The following is a 25692-nucleotide window of genomic DNA, read 5'->3' as shown; positions in this document are numbered from 1 at the left end:
ACAATTGAGGTTGGAGCCTCTAGGCACTATCATAATGCGACTAATAAATAGAGGGGGAGGCATAGCTCAGTGGTTTGAGCATTGGTCTGCTAAATCCAGGATTGTGAGTTCAATCTTTGAAGGGGCCACTTAGGGATCTGGGGCAAAAATCAGTACTTGGTCCTGCTAGTGAAAGCAGGGGGCTGGACTTGATGACCTTTTGGGGTCCCTTCCAGTTCTATGAGATAGGCATATCTCCATATATTAATAGGTTTCAGAGGGGCAGCAAACTTCTTGGCTCAGAGCATTAGCAGCAAGACAAGCTAGAGCAGGGGTGGGCAAACTTTTTGGCCCAGGGGCCACATCAGAGTATGAAAATTGTATGGTGGGCCATGAATGCTCACAAAATTGGGGGTTGGGGTGCGGGAGGGCTCAGGCTGGGGGTGTGGGCTCTGGGGTGGGGCTAGGGATGAGGGGTTGGGGATGCAGGAGGGTGCTCCAGGCTGGGACAGAGGGGTTCAGAGGGCAGGAGGGGGATCAGACCTGGGGCAGGGGTTTGGGGCACAGGAGGGAGTCAGGGTGGCAGGCTCCGCGTGGCGCTTACCTCAAGCAGCTCCCAAGTGGCATGTCCCCCCTTTGGCTCCTATATGGAGATACAGCCAGGCGGCTCTGCGTGCTGCCCTGTCTGCAGGCGCTGCCCCCGCAGCTCCCATTGGCTGCGGTTCCCGGCCAATGGGAGCTGTGGGAGCAACGCTTGGGGTGGGGGCAGCATGCGGAGCCCCTGGCTGCCCCTATGTGCCAGAGAGAGGACATGCTGCTGCTTCTGGGAGCTTTGTGGACTGGAGCAAGACCCCGGCCCCGCTCCCTTCCTGGAGCGCCGGAGCAGGCAGGCCCCAGACCCCACTTCCCGGTGGGAGGTCAAGGGTCGGATTAAAACGTCTGTTTAAACGTAGTTTGTCCACCTCTGAGCTAGAGGCTAAATTCTTGCCCCACCCCCCTAATGTTCCACTTATTGAACACACTGTGTATGACAGTTTGTGTTGCCCTGAGATGCGAGCCAGGTGAAAAGATGACACCATGGGCTTGTCTTAGCACAGATCAGAAACACATCTGCCACATTTTTCAAAGCACAAATATTACTATATGATGTTACTAGTGTTTAGAGCACAGACTGATTTCCAGCTATGTCACTGATCTACTGTATGACACTGGGCAAATCATTTCTTCTCTGTGCCTCATGTTCCCACTTTGTAAAAAGGGGGTAATGAAGCAAATATCACAGAGCGTTGGGAGGCCAGTCATCGCTTAATGTTTGTAAAGCATTTTGGGTACGGTAGATGAAGGGTGTTATAGAAGTGCCAATACTATACCAAGCCACAACCAGCAGCTGCAAACTTGCTTTGCATCATTCTATTTGATTGATACAGTTTCCAGGGCACCTTCCCAAGCAAACCGTCCCAAGGACGCCAATTGCTAGCATCCAAAAGGATATTAATAAATCGCAGCTATAGAGCCCAGAAGCTAAGGAGAATGTTTAGCCTTTGTGCTAAAGAGAAAGGAAGCACTTCCCCAAGGAGCTGTGGCATAGGCAAGGGCGTGAATAGATCGACAGCTTCAGACGACAAGTGTGTGGGTAACAACACATCGAAGTCTGAGCTCAGGAGCAAGACAAGAGACTGAGCTGGAGCCACTGATGTATCAGGCTTAATATTGTACAGTGAGAGAATCTGAAAGAAATGTCGTGAGATCAGCTGGGGAAGGGCGTCTTGTGAAAGGAGACAAGCTTTAGATGCCTTGGCTCTTGAGATGGGGCCCATGCCGCACAGGACTGATGCGATCAACCTATACTGTGCTTCAGAGCAACAATTGCATTCAGGAATTACGAGGGATGAATATATCCTCCAACAAGGGATGGGATCATAAAGGGACAATAGTTAACAACTCATTCCATGATTGCTTACTCCAGTCCAGGACTTAGGGAGACCCTGTGTGGTGACACAAGGCAGCACAGGCTGTGTCAGTCTGGGAGCAAGAGAATCGGAGAGAATCACAGGATCTGCGTGCATCCAGCAGCCTCAGTAAAGAATCCTTCTATTTTAGTCTTTACAATTGAGTCATCGCTCTTCCCTACCACGAGGGACACTATGGGGCAATTGCCATAGCTGTGTGTACTTGAATATTATAACATCAGTAAAAACAAAGCTAAGCCCTTACTCAAGCTGTGTTCTTGTGAGGGACAGCAATATGAACAGAGCAGTCAAATGGGTCAGGGACTAGTAGGATAAACCCTTCAACAGTGGTCACCTCCCTCCACATAGGTCTCTTTCTAGCTATTGGTTCCTGTATAGCAGCTAGGCAGCAAGAAGACCACTCTTGGCAGAAGACAGAAATATGTGGCTGTCACCCATATTATAGTGGAGTCCAAATCAATATCACTTGTTTAATGGCCCTAAGAGATGACAGCATATACAGTAGATCGTTAGTTGCCAATTTATTGCTGATCCTTGGGTTAGGAGGAAAGGCAACATTATACATATGGCAACCTGGTGAGCTGCTGCTGACACAATCTAATTTACTAATACAAATCTCACCAAGGGAACAATAACCCCTCCTGCTTGAAGTATCAACACAACAGACTCTTATGCAAGCTGGACTATGGTGGCATCATCAAAACTGATTCTAAAATTACTTAATTTTAGTCACAGTCACATGAGTTTATATATAACAAACAACAAAAAGGTACCAGCAGCAAAGAGGTTGTGTGAAGTGAATGATATCACTGCTAGGAGTGAAAGAACAACCTAAGCTTTGAAACCTACAGGCAGATCTTAGGACCAGATCCTCAGCTGATGTACATGGGCATAGTGCTAGTGACTTCAGTGGAGCTATGCTGATTTACACCAGCAGAGGCTCTGGCCCCTGATCTGGTTTAATGGCTTATTCTATCCACTCTGTCTAGGTTTTCATACTACACTGCTCTGTAATATCTGAGTGCTTGGATTGTGGTCTTTGAACTACTGAAACTGAACTGATTGTAGAGGTCAGCCCCTCGATGGAGACAACAGGGGAACACTGGTTCCTCTGTACATTATTTACTATCTCACTTACTTAGTCTCATCGGTAGATTTGTGGGGAGCAATTTCTCTCTTGTTCTTATACACCCCAGTGGGCACATTCCTGACATCTCATCAAGAACAGACCCGCTGTTAGCAATGTGCTTTCCACAGTGAGAGAAACCAGCAACGAAAGGATGAGTAAGTTCTTAAAGCATATGCACGGAGACTAAGGATATGGCTACACTGCAGTCAGAGGTGTGAGTGTAGCCCATGTAGACAGACCCAGATGAGCTTTAATCTAACTAGCATCATACTAGCCACAGTAACACCAGCTTCAGTGCAGGTTGTACAAGCCCATCCAGGACCCTGGGTATTTACTTGTGCAGCCAGTGCACACTTAGGTTCATATTGCCACAACTTCACTGCTGTTGGTACTCATGTTAGCTAGGGGCTCAGCTACACAAACATTTTGTTTGTGGCAAGGTGGGCTGTGAATCTACCTTGCGCTAGGCTGCCATGGACAAACCGATTGTGTGGATCCTGCTGACATGCATTAATAGTTCATTAATATGCTTTGATCTAGTCCCGGCTCATCAGCAGGGTCCCCATCTATAGTTAACCCATGGCAGGCTTGTGTGGGATAGAGTCGCACCCCAGCTTGCCGCAAATGAAATGAGTGTGTAGATAAGCCCTAGATTAAAGCTAGTTGGGTATGTTTACACGTGCTGGAATCACACCTCCAATCACAGTGTAGACAGATCCTAAGACTCCCATGTGGCTACTATATTCCTAAAGGCTAGAGATGCCTGAGAACTCTTAATGAGGATACACTGCTGTGATTAATGTTCCAGTGTGTGCTCGTGTTTGAATTAGAGAGCCACTGAGGTGTGTGCTACTTCTTTGGCTCTCCACCTCCCCAGAACCTTTAGCTGTGCTTTTGAGGAAACCTTAAGCATTTAAGGGAATCCAATTGGGAGCTTTGTGATTCAGTGAATGAAGCCAGCCAAACTTGGCCCGCTCCCATTTGTTTTGCACTGGACAGTGTATGTGCTCTGCACTCCAGGGACCCGAGCGCCTGACTCAGGCTGCTCTCTAGTGGCTACAGCTTGCAGGGGATAGAAACCCTGGTACAGCAACAGCCAGTGGAGATTCTTCTTTAGCTGAAGCGTTTGGGACTTGTGGGACAGAAGATCCTGAGCTTTCTCCCTGTGGATGGCTGAGAGCGTCTATCCATGTGGCCTCTCACTATGGAACTACCTCAGTAAGCTCCTGCCTGCCACACACTCCTGGGTTTACTATTAAATCAAGCCTTTGTCCTTCCACCCCCGCTGTCAGCAGCACAAGATCTTGAGGAAGGCTTTGCGGAACTCAGTGTTAAAGGTCGTGTAAATGATGGGGTTGAGAGCGCTGTTTACATAACCAAGCCATGTGGTGGCACTGTAGAGCTCCCGGGTTATGTGACAAGCCTGGCAGTGGGTGTTCAGGATGTGGGTCATGAAGAATGGCAGCCAGCAGACTACGAATGTCCCTAGGGTTTAAAGGAGAGATGAGAGAACATGTTGATTTTGGATTAATGCTGTTGCTCAGGGCTAAACTCTGCCCCCACTTATACCCATGCCAGACTGGGTTCTTCTGCCAGATGTGTGACTTGCTGGGCAAGTCACTTCACCTCTCCATGCCTCATTTTCCCCTTTTGTAAAGTGAGGTTCAGAACACCCACCACAGTCATGTTCCCTGCATGCACATGTACACCAACTCAGGCTGGTTCCTGCTCTTTAAGACACAGGTAACTCACTAAACTACAGAAACCAACAGAGAGGTGTGGTCTTATTTACAGAGAGAGAGGCATCATCCTAGTCTCCACTACTGGGAGATCGACACTGTTGCAATCGAGGCAGCAGGGATTGATTTAGTGCATCTAGTGAAGACTTGCTAAATCAATGGCAGAATGCTCTGCGGTCAACCCTGGTTCTAGGGTTGCCAACCCTTGCGATTTTGCCGGGACTCTCCCAGAATCAGGCTTGATCTCCCAGAGGCTACTGCAGCCAAACCGGGAGATTTTAGGCGCTAAAACTCCAGCAGCGCAGCAGGGCTAAGGAGGCTCCCTGCCTGCCCTGGCTCCGCGCCACTCCTGGAAGTGGCCGGCATCTCCCTGGGGTCTCCATGTGCTGCCCCCACCCAAGCGCCGGCTCCGCAGCTCCCATTGGCCGGGAACCGCAGCCAATGGGAGCTGCGGGGGTGGTGCCTGCAGGTGGGGGCAGCGCGCGGAGACCCTCTGGCCTCCCCGCCTTGTAACCACTGCCAGAGGGATGTGCCAGTCACTTTCAGAAGCCGCCCAAGATAAGCGCCGCCTGGCCGGAGCCTGCACCCCAATCCCCCTCCCTAGCCCTGAGCCCTCTCCCGCACCCAAACTCCCTCCCAGAGCCCGCACCCCTGCCCAGCCCTGAGCCTGCACCCAAACTCCCTCCCAGAGCACCCTCCTGCATCCCTGCACCCCCTCCTGCACCCAATCCCCCTGCCCCAGCCTGGTGAAAGTGAGTGAGGGTGGGGGAGAACAAGTTACGGGGTGGGGGAATGGAGTGAGCGGGGGGCAGGGCCTGGAAGAAGGGGCAAGGCCGTGGCCTCGGGAAAGGGGTGGGGTAGGGGTGGGGAAAGGGTGTTTGGGTTTGTGCGATTAGACTGTTGGCAACCCTACCCAGTACTCCAGCTCTCTGAGAAGAGTAAGGGACGTCAACCAGAGAGTGTCTTCTGTCAGCTCAGCATGGTGTAGACACCGCAGTAAGTTGGCCTAAGCTACATCGACTTCAGCTACGTTATTCACATAGCTGGAGTAGCGTAACTTAGGTCTGTGACAGCGTACCCCATAAGGCTTTATGGGGGGACGTTTATAAATGTATGTATGATATAACTGGCTGTATGCTTGCTTGATTTCTAAGTAAGCTCTGTGAGGCATTTGGTCAGCTTCTTTAGGAAGGAATTCACCAGGTTAAGTACCTGATCAGGAAACACTTGGGGAACAATGCATCTTGGAATGCTCCAATCCACATGAGAAGTCTTCCTGGAGACATGCAAGATGCCATGTGGACAATGGCGTCGGCCTGCAAAGACTGAGTCATGCAGGGGCATGTGACTTGCCCAGGTGACTCCAAAACTCCATCTTGGAGCTGGACTTTGCAGAGGAGGGAGGAGGGGGGTCTCCACCCACAAGAGAGAGTCTATTTAAACCCAGGGGAGACCCCTCCATTTTGTCTTCAGCTAGCTAAAGAAGGAGCCTCTCCACCCCCCCCAGGATACTTGAAGGAGACTGAAACAAAGGACAGTAACTGCAGGGGGTGTGAGTGATTGCTGGACCCAGGCTAAAAGGAGATTAGCCTGTAAAAGGGAGCACTCTGGAACTGGTGAGGAAATTATCTGTATTCAGTTTGATTAGGCATAGATTTGCGCATTTTATTTTATTTTGCTTGGTGACTTACTTTGTTCTGTCTGTTACTACTTTGAACCACTTAAATCCTACTGTCTGTATTTAATAAAATCACTTTCTATTTAGTAATTCACTCAGAGTATGTATTAATACCTGGGGGAGCAAACAACTGTGCATATCTCTCTATCAGTGTTATAGAGGGCGAACAATTTATGAGTTTGCCCTGCATAAGCTTTATACAGGGCAAAACGGATTTATCTGGGTTTAGACCCCACTGGGAGTTGGGCATCTGAGTGCTAAAGACAAGCGCACTACTGCGAGCTGTTTTCAGGTAAACTTGCAGCTTCGGGACAAGTGATTCAGACCCTGGGTCTGTGTCTGGAGCCAAACAGGAGTGTCTGGCTCAGCAAGACAGGGTGCTGGAGTCCTGAGCTGGCAGGGAAAACAGAAGCAGGGGTAGTCTTTGCACATTGGGTGGCAGCTCCCAAGGGGGTTTCTGTGATCCAACCCGTCACAGTGGCGTAGTCGAGCAGGATCTGTGCATAGTTGATTGCTTTGAGATACTGGTAGTGATTTTAAGTGAGTTTTAAGTGTGGTGGCTGGAGAACAGACAAAGTGGTTACTGGTTTGTTATTTTCTGTTTGCTTATTTCGGGCAAGGGAAGTAGGGACAGAAAAGGAAACTCTATTAACTAAGAATCCCCTGAGCTGAGTGCATCTCAGTTTCAGTGAACTGCAGAGGGGTTGTGGCCCAGCACAAGAAAGCAAGACAATGAGTACCAGTGATCTCAATTCCAGTGAACTGCAGAGTGGTTGTAGCCCAGCACGAGAAAGCAGGACAATGAGTACCAGTGACGCTGCTATTAAACTAAAGCTGGCCAGGTTGGAAGCAAAAGAGAGAGAAAGTGAACATAAGAGACGGCTGGAACTAAGACAATTAGAAATTAGTGCCATGGAGGCAGAACATGCAAGGGAGGAGGCTGCCCACAAGAGAGCTATGGAGGTCGAGGCAGCGAGGGCGGAGGCAGAGGCAGCGAGAGTGGAGGCAGAGGCAGCGAGGGAGGCAGTGAGGGCGGCAGCGAGAGTGGAGGCAGAGGCAGCGAGAGAGGCAGCGAGGGCGAAGGCAGAGGCAGCGAGGGCGGAGGCAGAGGCAGCTGCCCACGAGAGGGCTATGGAGGCCCAGAGGGAGGCCCGGAAGCATGAACTGGCTGTTATGGAGTCAAAGAGACGAAACCCTCCCCCTGCTGGCTCCACTTCCCCGAAAATCCATAAATGGGAGCGGCTATGTCCACAGTATGATGAGTCCAGCGATATTGCCGAATATTTCATCACCTTTGAGAGACTGTGCACCCTCCATGCCATCCCTGAAGATCAGAAGATGACCACATTGATAGCAAAATTGACTGGCAGAGCTCTGGACATATTCAATAAGATGCCTATTGATGATGCTTCAAACTATGGTAAATTTAAAGAACTGGTTTTGAAACAGTTTCAGGTTACACCTGAAACCTACAGGGTTAAATTCAGGAGCCTTAAGAGGGGATCTGGATTAAGTAATGTGGCTTATGCCAATGAAATGAGAGATTTGGTAGATAAATGGGTGCGGGGGAGAGGCATTACCAGCTTTGAAGGGATGTGTGATCTGGTTACTCAGGAACACTTCCTGAATATGTGCAGTGATGAGGTTAAACAGTATTTGTGGGACAAAAAGGTAAATGCGGTGGGTGAATTAGCTGAGTATGCTGACTCTTATGAACAGGCCCAAGCCGCGATCAAACATAAACCACTGGCAGAGGGGTATAAGGTTGGGGGAAAGCAGAATCACCGTTTTACTCCGGGGTCTGGGAAAAAGGAGCCTGGGCAGTCACCCCCCCATTCTCCTGTTACTCGTCCCAAATTTCCTACACAAGCCGGGGATCCCAGAAGGTGCTTTCACTGCAATTCCCCAGGGCACCTGAGGAGTAGCTGTCCCAAATTGAAGGAGAGTAAGCCTCCCTTGTCCCATGTTAGCTCGGTTGCCTTCAGCCCTGAGGGCCCAGAGGGCACCCCCACCTCTTATCACACCAGCTTGGTGGACATGGGGCCTGGTGAAGCGGACAGGGAACACATCAAGGTCGTCAAGATTGATGGCATGGAGTGTCTGGGATGGAGGGATACGGGGGCTCAGTTCTCTCTGGTTCGACCGAGTGTGGTCCCAGACGCTAGTGTCCTGACTGGGCAGACGACCCACATTAAGGGGGTGGGGCCACAGAGGTTCCCTGTGCCCCTGGCTAAGGTTCATGTGGAATGGGAAGGTAGGGAAAGGGATTTACTGGTGGGGATGCTCGAGGACATCCCCGCGGACATGTTGCTGGGAAATGATTTTTTCAGCAGAACTAGGACTGTTAGTGTGGTAACTCGCAGCATGAAGAAAGGCTGTGAGGGGGAGGCTGTTCCGGCTGATGACTGTAGGTCTGATGCAGCTGAACAGCCAACCCCTCCTGCCCCAGGGAACATGGTAGTGGGTGACTCAGAGGGAGCCCCCAGGGATGGGGCGGGGACCTTGGAACCCATAGGGGAGTTGGGGGAAGGTCTCAGTGACAGGACAGTGCAGGGGGGCGGGGTACTTCCAAATATGGGAGAGACAGAGCCAGGCCTCTGTCTGGCTGAGGACAACAGGCTCCCAGGGGTGGGGGCAGGGGAGATGCAGTCAGTGCTCAGGGACGGGGACGCTATCTCAAGGGTTGTCTGTCAGGAATTTGCAGCTAGACAAAGGGCGGACCCCTCCCTTGAAAGTATAAGACAGTGTATCTCGGAGGGAACTCCAGGAAGGGAGGGGGGGGAGAAGTTTTTTGAAGAAGACGGGAAACTGTACAGGCAGGCCCCTGTAGGTAAAAACCAGGGTCCCGGTCAACCCTATAAGCAGTTGGTTGTACCCAGCCAACACCGGGGGGAATTAGTGCTGGTAGCGCATGACAGTCCCTTTGCTGGTCACTTGGGGGTACAGAGGACATATGACAGGCTGAGGAGGAATTTCTACTGGCCAGGGATACAGAACGATGTGAGGGATTATTGTAGGACTTGTGCGGTGTGTCAGGAGAGGAAGAAGCCGGGGGGACCCCAGAAGGCTCCGCTGCGTCCCTTGCCCATCATCCAGGAGGCATTCCAAAGAGTGGCAATAGACATAGTGGGTCCTATGCCACGCCCCACTCGGAGAGGGAACAAGTATATCTTGGTGGTAGTAGACTTCGCCACTCGGTACCCTGAGGCAATTGCACTGTCTAACATAGAAGCTGAGACTGTGGCAAGAGCTCTGCTCACCATATTCAGCAGAGTGGGCTTCCCTAAAGAGATTTTGTCTGATCGGGGGGCAAACTTTATGTCGCAGTTGTTCAATGAGCTATGGAAGGTGTGTGGAGTGAAACAGCTTAAGACGGCCCCCTACCACCCCCAGGCCAATGGGCTGGTGGAAAGATTCAATGGGACCCTAAAATCCATGCTGGGGATGTATGCCAAAAAGAGGGGCCAAAGTTGGGATGAACTATTACCGTTCCTGCTGTATGCCTACAGGGAGGTACCCCAAGAGTCCACAGGCTTTTCCCCATTTGACCTTCTGTATGGGAGGAAAGTGAGAGGACCCCTCGATCTCATCAGGGATACCTGGGAAGGATGCAACACGGTAAGGGAGGAACCTGTAACTGAGTATGTCCAGAGGTTCAGGAGGGAGTTGAAAGACATGATGGAGATTGTACAAAACAACCTCCAGAGCAGTCAGGCCAAGCAAAAGGCGTGGTATGATAAAAATACTTGTAAACGCACTTTTGATGTAGGAGATTTGGTCATGGTACTCGGCCCTGCCAAAAAGTTCAAGATGCAAAACTCCTGGGAGGGGCCCTTTGAAGTGGTTGAAGTGGCGAATGAGGACACTTACAAAGTTAAAAAGCCCCTGGATGATGCGGTACCCCAGTTGGTACATGTAAACAGACTCAAGGCCTATCACAGCAGAGTGGCCGAGGTAAACATGATCTGTTGTGTCGAAGGGGAAACTGAGGCACACCCACTCACTGATCTGATGGCTGAATGCCAAGACGGGTCGTCCCTTGAAAGTATAGAAATCTGTAGTGAGCTGACACCACTCGAAAGGAGGGAAGCGTTGTCAACACTGCAGAAGTACAGTGAGGTGTTTTCCAACAAACCAGGGAGGACGCACTTGCTGTCCCATAGGATCCTCACGAAAGGGGCTCAACCTCCTCCTTCCAGGCCTTATAGGGCCACCGGCAAGGTGAAGGAGCAAATTCAGGCTGAGATACAAAGCATGTTGGACTTGGGGGTAATTAAGGATTCCGACAGTGCATGGGCTTCCCCTGTGGTCTTGGTCCCCAAAAGAGATGGCACCGTTAGATTTTGTGTAGACTATAGAAAACTCAATGCTGTCACTGTAACAGATGCATACCCCATGCCAAGAATTGATGACATGCTGGATGTGCTGAGCCAAGCCAAGTACCTTAGTACCTTTGATCTGACCAAAGGTTACTGGCAGATCCCTCTGGAGGGAGAGGCACAACAAAAATCAGCTTTTATCACGGACATAGGGCTCTATGAATTCACAGTGTTACCTTTTGGTCTGGTAAATGCGGGTGCCACCTTCCAGAGATTGGTCAACAGAGTGTTAAATGGCTTACAGCATTATGCTAGGGCGTATATAGATGACATTGCTGTATTCAGCAACACCTGGGGTGACCACAAAGAGCACCTGGAAGTCGTGCTATCAAAGCTCAAAGAGGCTGGGCTAACTGTGAAGCCCTCCAAGTGCAAGATAGGGGCAGCCAAAGTCCCTTATCTGGGGCACTGGGTAGGGGGGGGTAAAATATCCCCCGACCCTCTTAAGGTGGAAGCCATCGTGAAATGGCCTGTACCCCAGACTAAAAGGCAAGTCCAATCCTTCATAGGCTTGGCAAACTATTACAGGAGGTTTGTGGTGGGGTTCAGTGACGTTGTGTCCCCAATCACGGACTTATGTAAAAAGCATCAACCTAATAAGGTCATTTGGTCAGAGGCATGCCAAAAGGGCTTCAACAAGGTGAAAGCACTCCTGTCTGCGAAGCCTGTGCTGGCCAGCCCTGACTTCGAAAAGCCTTTTGAGTTGTGCACTGACGCGTCAGACACAGGGTTGGGTGCTGTGCTGATGCAGACAGGGGAAGACAGTAAGAAGCATCCCATTGCCTTCCTGAGCAAAAAACTGTCCCCGGCCGAACAGAATTACTCTGTCATAGAGAAGGAATGCTATGCCATTGTGTGGGCTGTCAAACAATTGAGACCTTACCTTTTTAATAGGAGGTTCAGAATTCTAACTGACCATTCACCTTTAGTATGGCTCCACCGAACTAAGGGCACCAACTCCAAACTGCTACGCTGGAGCCTGGTCCTACAGGAGTTTGACATGGAGATTACTCATATTAAAGGAAAGGAGAACTGGGTAGCAGATGCCCTGTCCAGAAAAGAGGAACTTTAGGTATACTGCCTCCGCCATGGACAGTGTCCAAGTCTCTGGCAGTAAGTTCAGGGGGAGGGTGTGACAGCGTACCCCATAAGGCTTTATGGGGGGACGTTTATAAATGTATGTATGATATAACTGGCTGTATGCTTGCTTGATTTCTAAGTAAGCTCTGTGAGGCATTTGGTCAGCTTCTTTAGGAAGGAATTCACCAGGTTAAGTACCTGATCAGGAAACACTTGGGGAACAATGCATCTTGGAATGCTCCAATCCACATGAGAAGTCTTCCTGGAGACATGCAAGATGCCATGTGGACAATGGCGTCGGCCTGCAAAGACTGAGTCATGCAGGGGCATGTGACTTGCCCAGGTGACTCCAAAACTCCATCTTGGAGCTGGACTTTGCAGAGGAGGGAGGAGGGGGGTCTCCACCCACAAGAGAGAGTCTATTTAAACCCAGGGGAGACCCCTCCATTTTGTCTTCAGCTAGCTAAAGAAGGAGCCTCTCCACCCCCCCCAGGATACTTGAAGGAGACTGAAACAAAGGACAGTAACTGCAGGGGGTGTGAGTGATTGCTGGACCCAGGCTAAAAGGAGATTAGCCTGTAAAAGGGAGCACTCTGGAACTGGTGAGGAAATTATCTGTATTCAGTTTGATTAGGCATAGATTTGCGCATTTTATTTTATTTTGCTTGGTGACTTACTTTGTTCTGTCTGTTACTACTTTGAACCACTTAAATCCTACTGTCTGTATTTAATAAAATCACTTTCTATTTAGTAATTCACTCAGAGTATGTATTAATACCTGGGGGAGCAAACAACTGTGCATATCTCTCTATCAGTGTTATAGAGGGCGAACAATTTATGAGTTTGCCCTGCATAAGCTTTATACAGGACAAAACGGATTTATCTGGGTTTAGACCCCACTGGGAGTTGGGCATCTGAGTGCTAAAGACAAGCGCACTACTGCGAGCTGTTTTCAGGTAAACTTGCAGCTTCGGGACAAGTGATTCAGACCCTGGGTCTGTGTCTGGAGCCAAACAGGAGTGTCTGGCTCAGCAAGACAGGGTGCTGGAGTCCTGAGCTGGCAGGGAAAACAGAAGCAGGGGTAGTCTTTGCACATTGGGTGGCAGCTCCCAAGGGGGTTTCTGTGATCCAACCCGTCACAAGGTCGACTTACCCCGGAGTGAAGACAAGCCCTTAGGGACTTTTCTTATTGACTTACACCTGGGGTAGTGATGGTCAAAAATAAGTGATAGATCAAAAAATTCACTGTCCAGAGAGGCACTCAAAAGTTGAGATGATTATCAGAACTTTTAAGTCTCTCTTCCTTGTCCCTTAATGTTTCCTTCTGCGGAAGAAGAGATCTTTCTGAATTCAGTGGCACTGCAACGATTCACACCAGCTGGGGCCCTCAGTTACAAAAGTCCCTTATGTTACTTTATGCTGGTATTTTGCATTTCAATAGCATCTTCCATGTGGAGATCTCAAAGCACTTTCCAAACACTTAGCCTCACAGAAACCCGCCCCGTGAGATGGTTAAGCAGAATGCTTCTCACTCACCCAGAACGATAGCCAGCATCTGTGTGGCCTTCCTCTCTCTCAGCTGTACTGTCCGGGGCTGCTGGTGCACTAGCTTCAAAGAGGTCAAGATTTTGCCATTGCTGAGTTTATGCACCTCCAAGCTCTGTTCCCTGCTTCTCCTCTCCTCTTTTAGCTCATTTCCATTGGTCCTGGCCCTGAGGAAGGAAGCTTGGTGGCAGAAGCTGCAGTACTGCTGCAGGTCAGAGGGGGTCAGCAGCTTCTTTTCAGGGGAGAGCTCTTGGATTGGGGATTTTAGCTGCAGATGGGATGAGAGGGGATCTTGGTGCCCATGGTGCAAAGTTTTCCTCTCCTTGTGCTCCTGAAATGGAGGAATCCACAGAAATGTCAGGAACTATGGGTGAACAATGCAGTTTGCCAGGCCACGTGTAAAGTGGGACTCAGGGGAGCTCTTGTTCCCTTTTGGCAGCAAGGGGTAGGCCTGAATCAACACCCAGGATGCAAATTCATCCAAACTTTGGGGAGGTTCCAGATCCATTCTTGGAGCTGGAGCTGAACTTTGCACCTGACCCCTATCTCACAGTGGGATGACCTAGAACCCTGCATCTCTACTTTGCACCGAGGCCCAGATCCTTAAAGGTGATCAGGCTCCTAACTTGTACTAATATCAGTGGAAGTTAGGAGCCTAAATTAGGACCTGTGCCCTAGCTCTATCTTTAATTGGATGAACAAGAGCCCTGGATATGAACCCTCCACTTCCCAGCCACCCAACTTCGGAGTATATTTGTGCTTAGTGGTATTCCCTGCCTCCCCTTATGCATATTTTCCAGTGTAGCATTATTGTGAGGAAACCTCACACGTTAATGCAATATTGTGGAGCCACATATGGCGCAGAGCAAGCAGAATTCTGTAGCTGTTTGACCCTTTGAGTCTGCTAGGTGAGGAGAGCTTTAACCGTTTGCAATCCCTGAGGCTCTGATCATTAAAATAACCATAAAAATTAAAAGAAAAAAAAAAAGCCAGAATGCTGCAGGGTCATTCTGTCACAGCTCTGAAGAAACACGGATTTAGGCCTTGCCCTTCTCTGCTGTGAGGGTCTTAGAGAGGTGGAAATATGGATACAAGCTCCAGAACAGTATCCCCTTGTTTGAGACTGGGCAAGGCTTTAGTTGGAGCCCCTATTCTAGGACACACCACACGATCCATTGTCTACAGCCAAGCTCTAAGATATAACCGCATTTGCTCCAATCCCTCGGATAGAGACAAGCACCTACAAGATCTCTATCAAGCATTCTTAAAACTACAATACCCACCTGCTGAAGTGAAAAAACAGATTGACAGAGCCAGACAAGTACCCAGAAGTCACCTCCTACAAGACAGGCCCAACAAAGAAAATAACAGAACACCACTAGCTGTCACCTTCAGCCCCCAACTAAAACCTCTCCAGCGCATCATCAGAGATCTACAACCTATCCTGAAAGATGATCCTTTACTCTCACAGATCTTGGGAGACAGACCTGTCCTCGCTTACAGACAACCCCCCAACCTAAAGCAAATACTCACCAGCAACCACACATCACTGAACAAAACCACTAACCCAGGAACCTATCCTTGTAACAAACCCCGATGCCAACTCTGTCCACATATCTATTCAAGTGACATCATCATAGGACCTAATCACATCAGCCATACCATCAGGGGCTCGTTCACCTGCACATCTACCAATGTGATATATGCCATCATGTGCCAGCAATGCCCCTCTGCCATGTACATTGGCCAAACCGGACAGTCTCTACGCAAAAGAATTAATGGACACAAATCTGACATCAGGAATCAAAATACTCAAAAACCAGTGGGAGAACACTTTAACCTGTCTGGTCATTCAGTGACAGACCTGCGGGTGGCTATATTACAACAGAAAAACTTCAAAAACAGACTCCAAAGAGAGACTGGTGAGCTAGAATTGATATGCAAACTAGACACAATCAACTCCGGTTTGAATAAGGACTGGGAATGGCTGAGCCATTACAAACATTGACTCTATCTCCCCTTGTAAGTACTCTCACACTTATTATCAAACTGTCTGTACTCGGCTAGCTTGATTATCACTTCAAAAGTTTTTTTTTTCTCTTAATTAATTGGCCTCTCAGAGTTGGTAAGACAACTCCCACCTGTTTATGCTCTCTGTATGTGTGTATATATATCTCCTCAATATATGTTCCATTCTATATGCATCCGAAGAAGTGGGCTGTAGTCCACGAAAGCTTATGCTCTAATAAATTTGTTAGTCTCTAAGGTGCCACAAGTACTCCTGTTCTTCTTTTTGCGGATACAGACTAACACGGCTGTTACTCTGAAACCTATTCTAGGGGTGTTTCTGCTGAGCGACAGGAGGTATTTTTCTTCCTTCACACCTAGCACTGAATGCCTTGACTCCCAACCCCTCCCAGATTGGGCAGCAAGAGTCAAACCCGGGTTTCCTATAGCGCTAAGCAATAGGCTCCCCAGGCTCAGTTTAAAGGATGGGGGTGGAGGCAGAGAATGCTCTGACATCTGATCAGTTCAGACTGCGTTCACTTGGGTCTTACTTTCTGTGTGTAACAGGCTTTGATGCTGATGCTATGGCTGGCCTGCCTGGAGAGGCTTCGTTTCCTCTGTCTCTGCCTCAGCACGAAATAAATCCGGACATAAAGCAGCAAGGTGACCACGAAGGGAAGGTAGAAGGATGCCACCGAGGAATAGATGACAAAATCAGGGTTCGATATAGAACAGACACTAGGATCCCCTGGAGAGAGAGAGAGAGAAAGAGAGTGGGGAGTGGTTAGGCTGCTATGGACTTCAGGAACTACAAGGATGTTTTGGTGCACATCAAGGTGTTTAATGCAGCCTAGAGACTATGTCACAGAGGTGCAGCTCCAGAGATATAGGTTAGCATGCCAAGTTACATCTCGGCCTATCTATCTGTCTGTCTGTCTGTATAGGTGAGTGCCTCCACTTTCTGGGTAAAGTCTAGGCTCAGCTAATCAAGCACAGACCAATGCACTAGAACAGCAGCAGGTGCCACAGTCCAATGTCAGACTGGAGAGTGCCCTAAAATATAGGGCCTCCTTGTGAATTGAACCCCTTTCCCTCTTTAGATGCAGGATTTGTAGTTCTTAGCAGCTGCCTCTGACCGTCAGACTTTGTAGGCCACGTTTGGCCTTTGGGCCAACTTTGGGGACCCCCATTTCTAATTCTGCTCAGACACTCCTGCTCTGGAAATTGCTGTTACCTGTGGTATTGAAGCCAAACAGGAGGGGGCAGGACACAGCAAATGCCAACATCCAAACCATCACGATCATAATGGAAACCCTCCTGCAGGAGCTCTTCCCTGTGCCGTACTGATACTGAACTGGCATCACCACTGCCGTGTACCTGTGAAAGGAACCAGCTCCAAAGAGAGGGGGAGGAGGAAGAAAGGCGTGGAAAGGAGACAATGATCAAAACAAAAGAGAGAGTGAGAGAGAGAGAGAGAAGGGGCCCAGGTTTGACAGGGAGGAGCGAAGGCAGCGAGAGAATGGGAGACAGGGAATATGGTAGTGAAAGTAGTGGATATAAGAGAGAGGGAGAGACCCAGGAGATTTAATAATCAGAGCAAGGATTTGCAATGGTGGTAAGCAGGGTGGGAAAGGGAGCAAGAGGAACAACAGAGAAGCAGATGGTCACTTATCATCCCTAAGGTTAAGATTTTGATGAACAGCTGATATTGCCCCAGTGATGAGGCAGAAGGCTAGAATGGAGGCTACCAGCTCTGGATGCCGTGAGGTCTGGGGAAGATGACAGATACGGCTGGAAACTCAGGGTATGAGCCAACTCATTGATCCTGTCATTGAAATCAGTGGAAAGGCTCCCACTAACTTCAGTGGGCTTTGGGCCAGACCCTCTGCGAGGCTTGCTTTGCACAGTTTCCTCTGAATCATGGCAGAAGGAGAATGGCAGGATGTGTTTCTCCCCCAGTTTCCCAACCCCTAGGGAATTCAGCCCCCTAAAGCTGCACCTCCGGAGGTCTGTGCCGAGTTTTGTGGCCATCCCTATTACCACCACTTTAAACACTAATCCCTTCAGTCCCACAATGTTACTAGTCATCTGCTCCACTTCAGGGGGCGTTAAAACTATGGCAAGGCTGGAGAGCACATCCAGATAGTTTTTCTCTCTCTTTTAAGCTGTGTTTATTAAAACCTCACAAGTGAGACTTGCAAAGGCAAAGGGCCCTTAAGTGCCCACTCCCATTGAAAGTCAGTGGGAGTTAGATGCCTAATTCACTTTTGTACTTTTGAAAATCTTCCCCTCTATTATCGAGGCATGGAAAACCACCCCATGAACACTTTCCTTGTATGATGTGCTTCTTTTCCCCACCCTCTGTTTCTCTGCCTTTTTATAGCATAAGCTCTTTCCATCAGGAACTGTGCCATCTTCCGTGTTTGTACAGCACCTAGTACATGGGAGGCACGACTGTAGCAACAACAATACTAGTCATAATGATGATGGTGGCTGGAGACTTTCAAGAAAAACTGGGTTCTCACAGATATCTGCTTTACCTTTGGCATTTAGACAAGGTATTTGTACCCAACCATTGTGCAAGCAGGCCCAGCCTGCTATCCCTTCCATCCCCAGTCCCGAGATCTACTCCTAGCTTCATGCTAATGTCCTTGGCTCCTACCTGTCAATGCTGATAGCACAGAGGTTTAAAATGCTGGCTGTGCACATCATCACATCCATAGTGACAAAGATGTCGCAGCAGACACGGCTGAAATTCCAGACTCCTCCAGTCACCTGAGCATCAATTTCAAAATATTAGCCTTGCTTCATACTGGATACCAATGCATTGCACTTCTATTGGTCCTTCCATCTGACGATATCAAAAGGACTGTATGAACATTAATGATGCATTATTATACCTTTTTTACAGAGGGGGAAACTGAGGCATGTAGTGTTTAAGCAATTTGCCCAAAGTCTCTCAGTAGTAGGTCAAGAATAGGACCCAGGAGTCCTGATTCCCATTCCACTGCTTTGTGTGTGCTGCAAGGGGATGAAGGTGAGAAAATTAGGAGAAAACAGCCCCTACCCAAACATTTTAGCATGAAGACGGCCACAGAAAGTGAATTACAACTAATATTTAAGGAAAATCACAGACAAAACAAAAAATGAGTGGCTAAGAATGTTTCCCAGCTTGGCTTCTGGAATTATTCCAGAGTGAATGAACTGGGAAAGTGACTCTGTTGCCCAGGGATTTTGAATATTCACATGACAGCACAGATCCTTCTCCAGAATCTTGTCTGAAATCTTATTTCACTGGTTCTAAAGGAGGGCCTGAGCTGCCAACTGTGAATATTACATCTGGATCCAAACTTTCCCAAAATTCACAGGGTCATGAAATTTGGGGGTTTGGTTTGCACCCATTTCTAGTTTCCTTTCATTTACATTTAAAATATAATGTAAAATATATGGAATAATGTCATGGAGATGGCTAGTGACGGATAAATCACATGCTCAGCCCAACTGTCAGATTTTAGTGAGGACTTTCAAATTCTGCATACGCTCAGCTCAACACTTTGGCATGTAAATGCCCGTTTTACCTAGCTAAGCACCAGTGCGGAGGCCCAGTTGAAGGATTGTGATGTCCTGTTTAAGTGCTAGTGTTGGGAAGTTGAATCTACAGGAGATGCTTTGGGAATTCTGAACACATCAAGGTCAGATGTGAACACTTCCTAGATTATTAGTTACTGAAGAACGGGCCATAGCTCCTTGGACCGTTCATTTCCCCTAGATTTCTAATGAAGACTCATGTTGCTGACTCACCTCTGACACTGATGCCAGGCTCGAATTCCACTGGCTAGGTTGTAAAGCACCAAGGATCATTAAGCTGTTCAGAGCACTTGATGAACTGTCCATTACAGGACCTCTAATAAATTTGTTGCTAGTGCTGGTGAAAAGTATTTGAGTGACAGCCACGCAGACAGAATGCTTGTTTTTAATCCACAGAAAATCAAGGGCAGCAGAAAGGAATGCTGCCCCCAACCTTTCCACCCCACAGAAATAGTGGAAGAAAAAGCTGCTTCGAATGAGGGAATTTGCCCTACTTTTTTACTCAGGATCACAGTTCATGGTTTCGATAGGCTCCTCACCTGCCTCAATGCAGTGACAGCAGCAATGACCAAGAGCACTTGGTCAGGCTGTTGTGACCTTTCCTTTCAGATGTGGGTCTCACCACAGTGATCCCTGCCTTTGTTCCCTCCAGACGGGATCCTTGCAACGTGCTCTACACCTGAAAACCATTCGGGCACGTCAGCTAAGTGCAGAATGTGGCCGCCAGCTTGTTGAATTGGGGCTTCTCATAGAGACTATATTACCCATGTGCTCTGTGATCTGTACTGGCTCCCAGTTTATTTCTGGGGGCAGTTTGATGTGTCGGCTTTAAGCAATTAATCCCTAAACGGGATGGGTGCTGATTATTGCAGCAGCTGCCTCCCTCCCTGGGTGATACCACGGCAGCTGTGATCAGCAGAGGTGCTCAGACTTACTGTCCCCTCATTGATAAGGAAGGGGGCTGCGGGGGGGGGGGGGGGGGGAGTGTTTGACTCCAGAAGTAATTGTCTGTGTTGTTCCACAGGAGCCTGAAATTGTTGATTTTCAGGTCATGGTGCAAAGCCCATCCATTCTTCCAGGCTTTTTCTAGGGTGCAGAGCTGAGTGGGTGATGGAGAATCTAAGTCTGGGTGTGATCAGGAGGGTGTTAGATCTGGACGTGGTTATATTTTTGTACTGACACCATTTTTAGATGACTGGAAAACAAATGGGTTTTGACTCTGGAGGGGCAAACTCTAGGGCTGAAAAGGTGGTTCAGTCTCCATTCAGTCCTTGGCCTGTGTGCTGAAACTGCCAGCAAGGAGGGGTTACTGTTATGTGGACACCTATTCACTAAAAAGCATACTGAATATAAATATGCATCTATATGCATCTATATGCATCCGAAGCAGTGGGCTGTAGTCCACGAAAGCTTATGCTCTAATAAATTTGTTAGTCTCTAAGGTGCCACAAGTACTCCTGTTCTTTTTGCGGATACAGATTAACACGGCTGCTACTCTGAAACCTGAATAGAAATTGGATTTTTAAAGTCTTTTTGGACACTATTGATCTATTAATGGCTTTTCTGATGTGCCCATCATTGTAGTAGTTATCTATTTGTCATTTAAACCAGCAACCTGGCACTTAAAGTCTCTGCGGCTAGTACTAGGGTTGCCAACTTTCTAATTGCACAAAACCAAACACCTCTGCCCTGCCCCTTCCCCGAGGCCCAGCCCCCACTTACTCCATCCTCTCTCCCTCCATTGCTCACTCTCCCCCACCCTCACTCACATTCACCTGGCTGGGGCAGAGGGTTGGGGTTCAGGGGGGGTGAGGGCTCCAGCTGGGGGTGTGGGCTCTGGGGTGGGGCAGGGGATGAAGGGTTTGGGGTGCAGGAGGGGGCTCCAGGCTGGGGCAGGTGGTTGGGGTGGGGGGTGTGAGGGCTCTGGCTGGAGATGTGGGCTCTGGGGTGGGGCTGGGGATGAGGGGTTTGGGGTGCAGGAAGGGGCTCAGGGCTGAGGTAGGATGTTGGGGGTGTGTGGGGTGCTGGCTCCCAGTTTGGGTGCAGGAGGGGACTCCGGGCTGGGGCAGGGGGTTGGGATGCGGGAGAGGGTTCAGGATGTGGGGTCCCGGCAGTGCTTACCGCAGCTCCCAGAAGCAGCTGCCAGGTGCCTGGATCCCCTAGGCTCAGGGCGGCCACGGCAGTTCCACGCGCTGCCCTCGCACCCCCGCATCTCCCATTGGTCGCAGTTCCTGGTCAATGGGAGCTGGCAGTAGGGGTGGGGGCAGTGCATGTAGCATCCCTGGCTGCCCATGTATCTAAGGGCTTCAGGGACCTAGTGTCCACTTCTGGGAGTCGTGTGGAGCTAGGGTAGGCAGGGGGCCTGCCTTAGCCCCGGGCCCCCACTGTGCTGCTGACTGGAATTTTAATGGCCCGGTTGGCGGTGTTGACCGGAGCCACCAGGGTCCCTTGTTGACAGGGCGTTCCAGTCAAAAACCGGACGCCTGGCAATCCTAACTAGTACCAGTCCCCTAGCCTCCCTGTTCTGGATATCAGGCTCAGAGGGGCAGGATCTCTCTCTCTCTCTCTCTCTCACTCTCACACACACACACTCACTCTCCCCTCCTCCCCCAAGTCTGCTAATGAGTCTGGTCTCCTGATTGGTTGAATTCCAGCAGGCACTTTCTTAACACCTGAAGCAGGGCGGGGTCTCTGGCTGCTCAATACAGTTCCATGCTGGCAGCTGTGTTTCTGGTCTTGATCTTGCCTACTCCTTGCTCTTTATAGTTGGTTCCTGCTCCTGCCCTTGCTGCTACTCTGGTTCTGAGTCTTGCCCCCTGCTTCCTGGCTCTGGCTTGTTCCCTGGACTTGGTAACTTGGCTCCTCATTTGGGTTCTGGCCACTAGGCCTGATCACCCCTGTTCAGCCATTAGGCCAGCCTCCTGTCCTGACCATTAGGTAAGGCTGTCCACAGCATGCTTCTTAACACACATGCCTCTTTCCATGCTGGCAAAGGGAGGGGAACTTTCAAAAAATAAAACCAAATTAATTTGTTGAAATGAAAATGTTACCTCTAGGAGCATGTTATGTCTGTAACAAACACCTCTGTTTCCCAGCTATTGGGATGGCATGAGGTCTTGCTCCCAGCTCCTGCTGCCATAGCGATCTGTGTAGGAGAAACCAGAAAGAAGCGTCCCTTCCATCAACTAAGTATAAGGTGCAAAGTGAGCGACTGCCAGGGCCTGATTTTATCCTCCAGAGGGAAAACCTGTGGGGAGGAGTAAGGAGGAATCCAAATTCTGCTTTCAGGAGGTTGGATTTGCCCTCCTTTTGCAGAAGAACTGGGGGTTCAGCTTCCAAACGCTGCAGATTTCCTGGAATCCAAGTGGCTCCTGGATATCAGCCAGGCATTTGCACTGGCTCCTTACCAACCTACCCCAGCTTCCTGAGAGTGTGGCTTCAAGGACTCCTCAATAGACAGCTGCTTCCCCGTAAGAGGATGCATCACAGCAGAGAGGCTCTGCAGGAAAACTAATGCAGTATCTGAGTGTAATAATTTTCCTCCTCATTTCCTGTGGGGTAAGTGTGGAATGATGCGCTCTCCCTCTTATCCCCAGTCTGCATCCAGCCTTCCTGGGCCTACAGAAAGTGATGCATGACATCTGGCGCAGAGGATGATGGTGTCATGAAAGCAGCTTCCTACCACACCATGGGCAATCAAAGGTGTACAATTTCTCACCTCAGGAACACTCATGCAAGGTCAGTCAGTAAGTGGCACTGTTATTAATCTCTGCTTCTAAGGCAACAGGCAGTGTGGAAAGTGCAGAAAGCAAACGAGGAGGCAATTCTCTGAAATGAGACCACTCTGCTGCTTACTAATGTTTTTAATTACCGAAAAATATGTGCTTGAGTGAATGAAGCATTCAGCATCTGTTCAGCTCCCCTTTATGGTCCTACTGCCCAGTATCTGAAATGCTCGTTGTTGTTCATTAGTTACTGTTTGTTTCATGCCAGCATTCCCAGAGATGTGTAAGCAGGTTAGAAGCAGAGCTGTGCAAAATGTGGTGATGTATTGTGCTATCTGGTGTTTTTCTTGAAAGCTAGGATTCTCGCCTAATCCAGGAGACACATGATTAGGTGAGAATCTAACTTTTTTTTGTTTTGTTTTTTGTTTTAATGAAAACTAGGTTTCTAGCCCTCATGGCTGTGGAGAAAAGCTTGAAAACCTGAGCCATAAAGGCTATGAAACTAGAAAACAAAGACCCTACAAGTTATTTTTATAAATCTAAATTTGTAAGCCCATGTCATGATTTTTTGAGACCAAAGTCATGATTTTTTGAATGTGTGAAGTTGACAATACTGAAAACTTTTGCAACAGAATCACAAAAAGGGCATCTAGCTTCATAGTTTGATGCAAACACAAAACTCATTACAAGTTTGTCATAAGGTCTGTGGAGGTTCAAGAACCTTTCACCAGAAGTTGGAGTCGGGGGTTTGCATCAAAGCCAGGTGCAGATGACACAGCTCATGTATGTCAAATGTGGTAGCTTCCAAAGTTCTGGGCTCATTAGCACATGAAACTCTGGGAATATGAACCACTGGAAGTGAAACTGAAGAAAATCTTGGCAGAAAATGCTCTGAAGTGAAACCTCTCAGGGTTACACATTCAGACTAGACTGACTACATACTGAGTCTTAGCATATAAAAAAGGGATGTTTGTCAGATCAAAATGATGAGTTGAAATCTGTTCTCATTTGCCCCAATCAGCATTTCTAAATGTGGAGTAACTCCATTGAAGTCAGTGGAATTACTTACTATTTGTCCAGGGGTAGCTGAGATCAGAATTTGACGTAGATTATTACAACTGAAAATTTTTTATAGACGTAATTTGCTTTTTGCTATTTTTGATCTTTCTTTTCTTCTTCTATTCCACTTAGCTTTGTTAATGAAACTAGAACTTGCCAGTTTGCCTTTCTGGTTCTCATATTCTAGTGGGATACTTATGTGACCTTCCTAGTGCCTTTCATCTGAGGATCTCAAAGCATTTTATAACTATTAACTAAATTAGGGTTACCATACGTCCGGTTTTTCCCGGACACATCCAGCTTTTCGGCAATCAAACCCCCGTCCGGGGGGAATTGCCAAAAAGCCGAACATGTCCGGGAAAAATACCAGCCAGGCACTTCCTCTCCCGTGGCTGCTCTGCTCCTCCCCGGACTCAGACTTCGGCTCTGTTTAAGAGCCAAGCTGCCCGAGCTAGCGCTACCGGCTTCGGGCAGCCCCCGTGTCTCCGGACCCTGCGCCGCCGGAGCAGAGCAGCTGGAGCCGGGGAGGAGAAGTGCCCGGCCGGGGGCGCAGGGTCCGGAGGCATAGGGGCTGCCCAAAGCCCGAGTGCTACTGGCTTCATGGTTTGCCGGGCAGCCTCCAGACCCTGCGCCCCCTGCTGGGCGCTTTCCCTCCCGGGCTCCAGCTGTGCTGGGGAAGCGACGGCCGGGGGCGCAGGGTCTGGAGGCTGCCCGGCAAACCGTAAAGCCGGTAGCGCTCGGGCAGCCCTTTTCGCGTGACTTGGAGGGAGGAGGGGGAGTTAGGGCGGGGACTTTGGGGAAGGGGCGGGGAAAGAGCGGAGTTGGGGCGGGGCTGGGGGTGGGAAAGGGGCGGGGCTAGGGCCCGTGGAGTGCCCTCTTTTTTTTATTTTTTAGATATGGTAACCCTGAACTAAATTAATCCTCACAACCACCCTTGTGAATTAAGTGGGTTTTAACTCGATTGCACAGATTATGAACCTGAGACACAGACAGATGAGGTGACAGGGCTTCTGAGATCACAATGAGTCAGTGACATTGCTGGGAATAGAGCCCATGGGTGAAATCCTGGCAAAACTCCTATTGACTTCAGATTTCTTGACTGCTAGTCCTGTGCTTTATCCACAAGACCAACGTTATGTTTAGCTGTTCCAGCACTGTTGCAAATATTGCCAGTGAAAGGTATTGGATTGACAGCCATGGAGACTCAAAAAAGGTAGAAATGATAAATGAAAAAAACATTAAAATGTGAATGTCTTAAACACATCTTGAATAATAGGATTATAGTCTTCATTCCACTGAGCCCCTTTTAAAAATATACAAACCAAATATGGCCATCTGCAGATTTTAAAAGTTGCATCTGGGCACTGATGCCATACCTAGGAGCAGGGCCGGCTCTAGGCACCAGCATTCCAAGCATGTGCTTGAGGCAGCACTTTTCAAGGGGCGGCACTCCGATATTTTTTTTTTTTTTTTTTTGCTTCGGCGATGGCAAAAAATCTGGAGCTGGCCCTGCCAAGAAGTCCAGGAGCAATGATGAACCACATAAAAACATGAGGTTGAGAGTCACTTTGATAGTAGGGGGAAAACATGCACCCTTAGTTGAGAGCTATTGTTGACTTGACTGTCTACTTTACTGTGCTTCTCATTGTCAATTAGCATTGTCTCTCTTATTCAAATTTGGCTTCCGCCTTCTGGTTTCCATCCGCATTTCAAACTCTGCCAGACACTGGTGATGGCTACCTTCTAAATCTGAAAAAAGGTGCTGGGTATCATTAGCCTTCTGATGTTGTAGCCCGTGTTCTGCATTGGCTTTA

At 48.9% G+C, this 25692-nt stretch overlaps 3 protein-coding genes and 1 long non-coding RNA gene across 5 annotated transcripts in view; 3 read left to right on the top strand and 1 right to left on the bottom strand.

The window, feature by feature from the left end:
- Positions 1 to 2407: 2407 nt before the first annotated feature.
- The window catches only part of DRD3 (dopamine receptor D3), a 30872-nt gene continuing 7587 nt past the window's right edge, over positions 2408 to 25692 (bottom strand). Inside the window, exons 3-7 of the mRNA XM_005314499.4 lie at positions 18169 to 18281; positions 16741 to 16883; positions 16058 to 16254; positions 13491 to 13830; positions 2408 to 4563 (exon numbers count right to left, since the gene is read on the bottom strand). Of these exons, the coding sequence (XP_005314556.2) occupies positions 4367 to 4563; positions 13491 to 13830; positions 16058 to 16254; positions 16741 to 16883; positions 18169 to 18281 (990 nt within the window). The 3' untranslated portion in view covers positions 2408 to 4366. The remainder of the gene's footprint in view (positions 4564 to 13490; positions 13831 to 16057; positions 16255 to 16740; positions 16884 to 18168; positions 18282 to 25692) is intronic.
- LOC135976597 (uncharacterized) lies at positions 5640 to 15767 on the top strand. The gene is made up of 2 exons (XR_010593865.1): positions 5640 to 5879; positions 13098 to 15767. It is a non-coding gene; the product is annotated as an uncharacterized LOC135976597 (long non-coding RNA).
- LOC135976591 (uncharacterized) lies at positions 5877 to 13092 on the top strand. Its single transcript, XM_065573260.1, has one exon. It carries the CDS (start codon positions 7228 to 7230, stop codon positions 11944 to 11946), a length of 4719 nt encoding a protein of 1572 aa, XP_065429332.1. The 5' UTR covers positions 5877 to 7227; the 3' UTR covers positions 11947 to 13092.
- TIGIT (T cell immunoreceptor with Ig and ITIM domains) overlaps positions 21804 to 25692 on the top strand; it is a 60361-nt gene continuing 56472 nt past the window's right edge. The window contains exons 1-2 of one of the 2 annotated variants that reach the window (XM_065573282.1): positions 21804 to 21944; positions 22691 to 22832. In XM_065573282.1, the coding sequence (XP_065429354.1) occupies positions 22826 to 22832 (7 nt within the window). In that variant the 5' untranslated portion in view covers positions 21804 to 21944; positions 22691 to 22825. Of the gene's footprint in view, positions 22032 to 22690; positions 22833 to 25692 lie in introns of both variants that reach the window. The other variant, XM_065573275.1, reaches the window with a different exon arrangement.

This window comes from Chrysemys picta, chromosome 1, assembly GCF_011386835.1.
Source record: "Chrysemys picta bellii isolate R12L10 chromosome 1, ASM1138683v2, whole genome shotgun sequence".
Classification (NCBI taxonomy): domain Eukaryota; kingdom Metazoa; phylum Chordata; order Testudines; family Emydidae; genus Chrysemys; species Chrysemys picta.
Note: the sequence above shows the minus strand (reverse complement) of the source record. Positions and strands in the feature narration are given on the sequence as shown.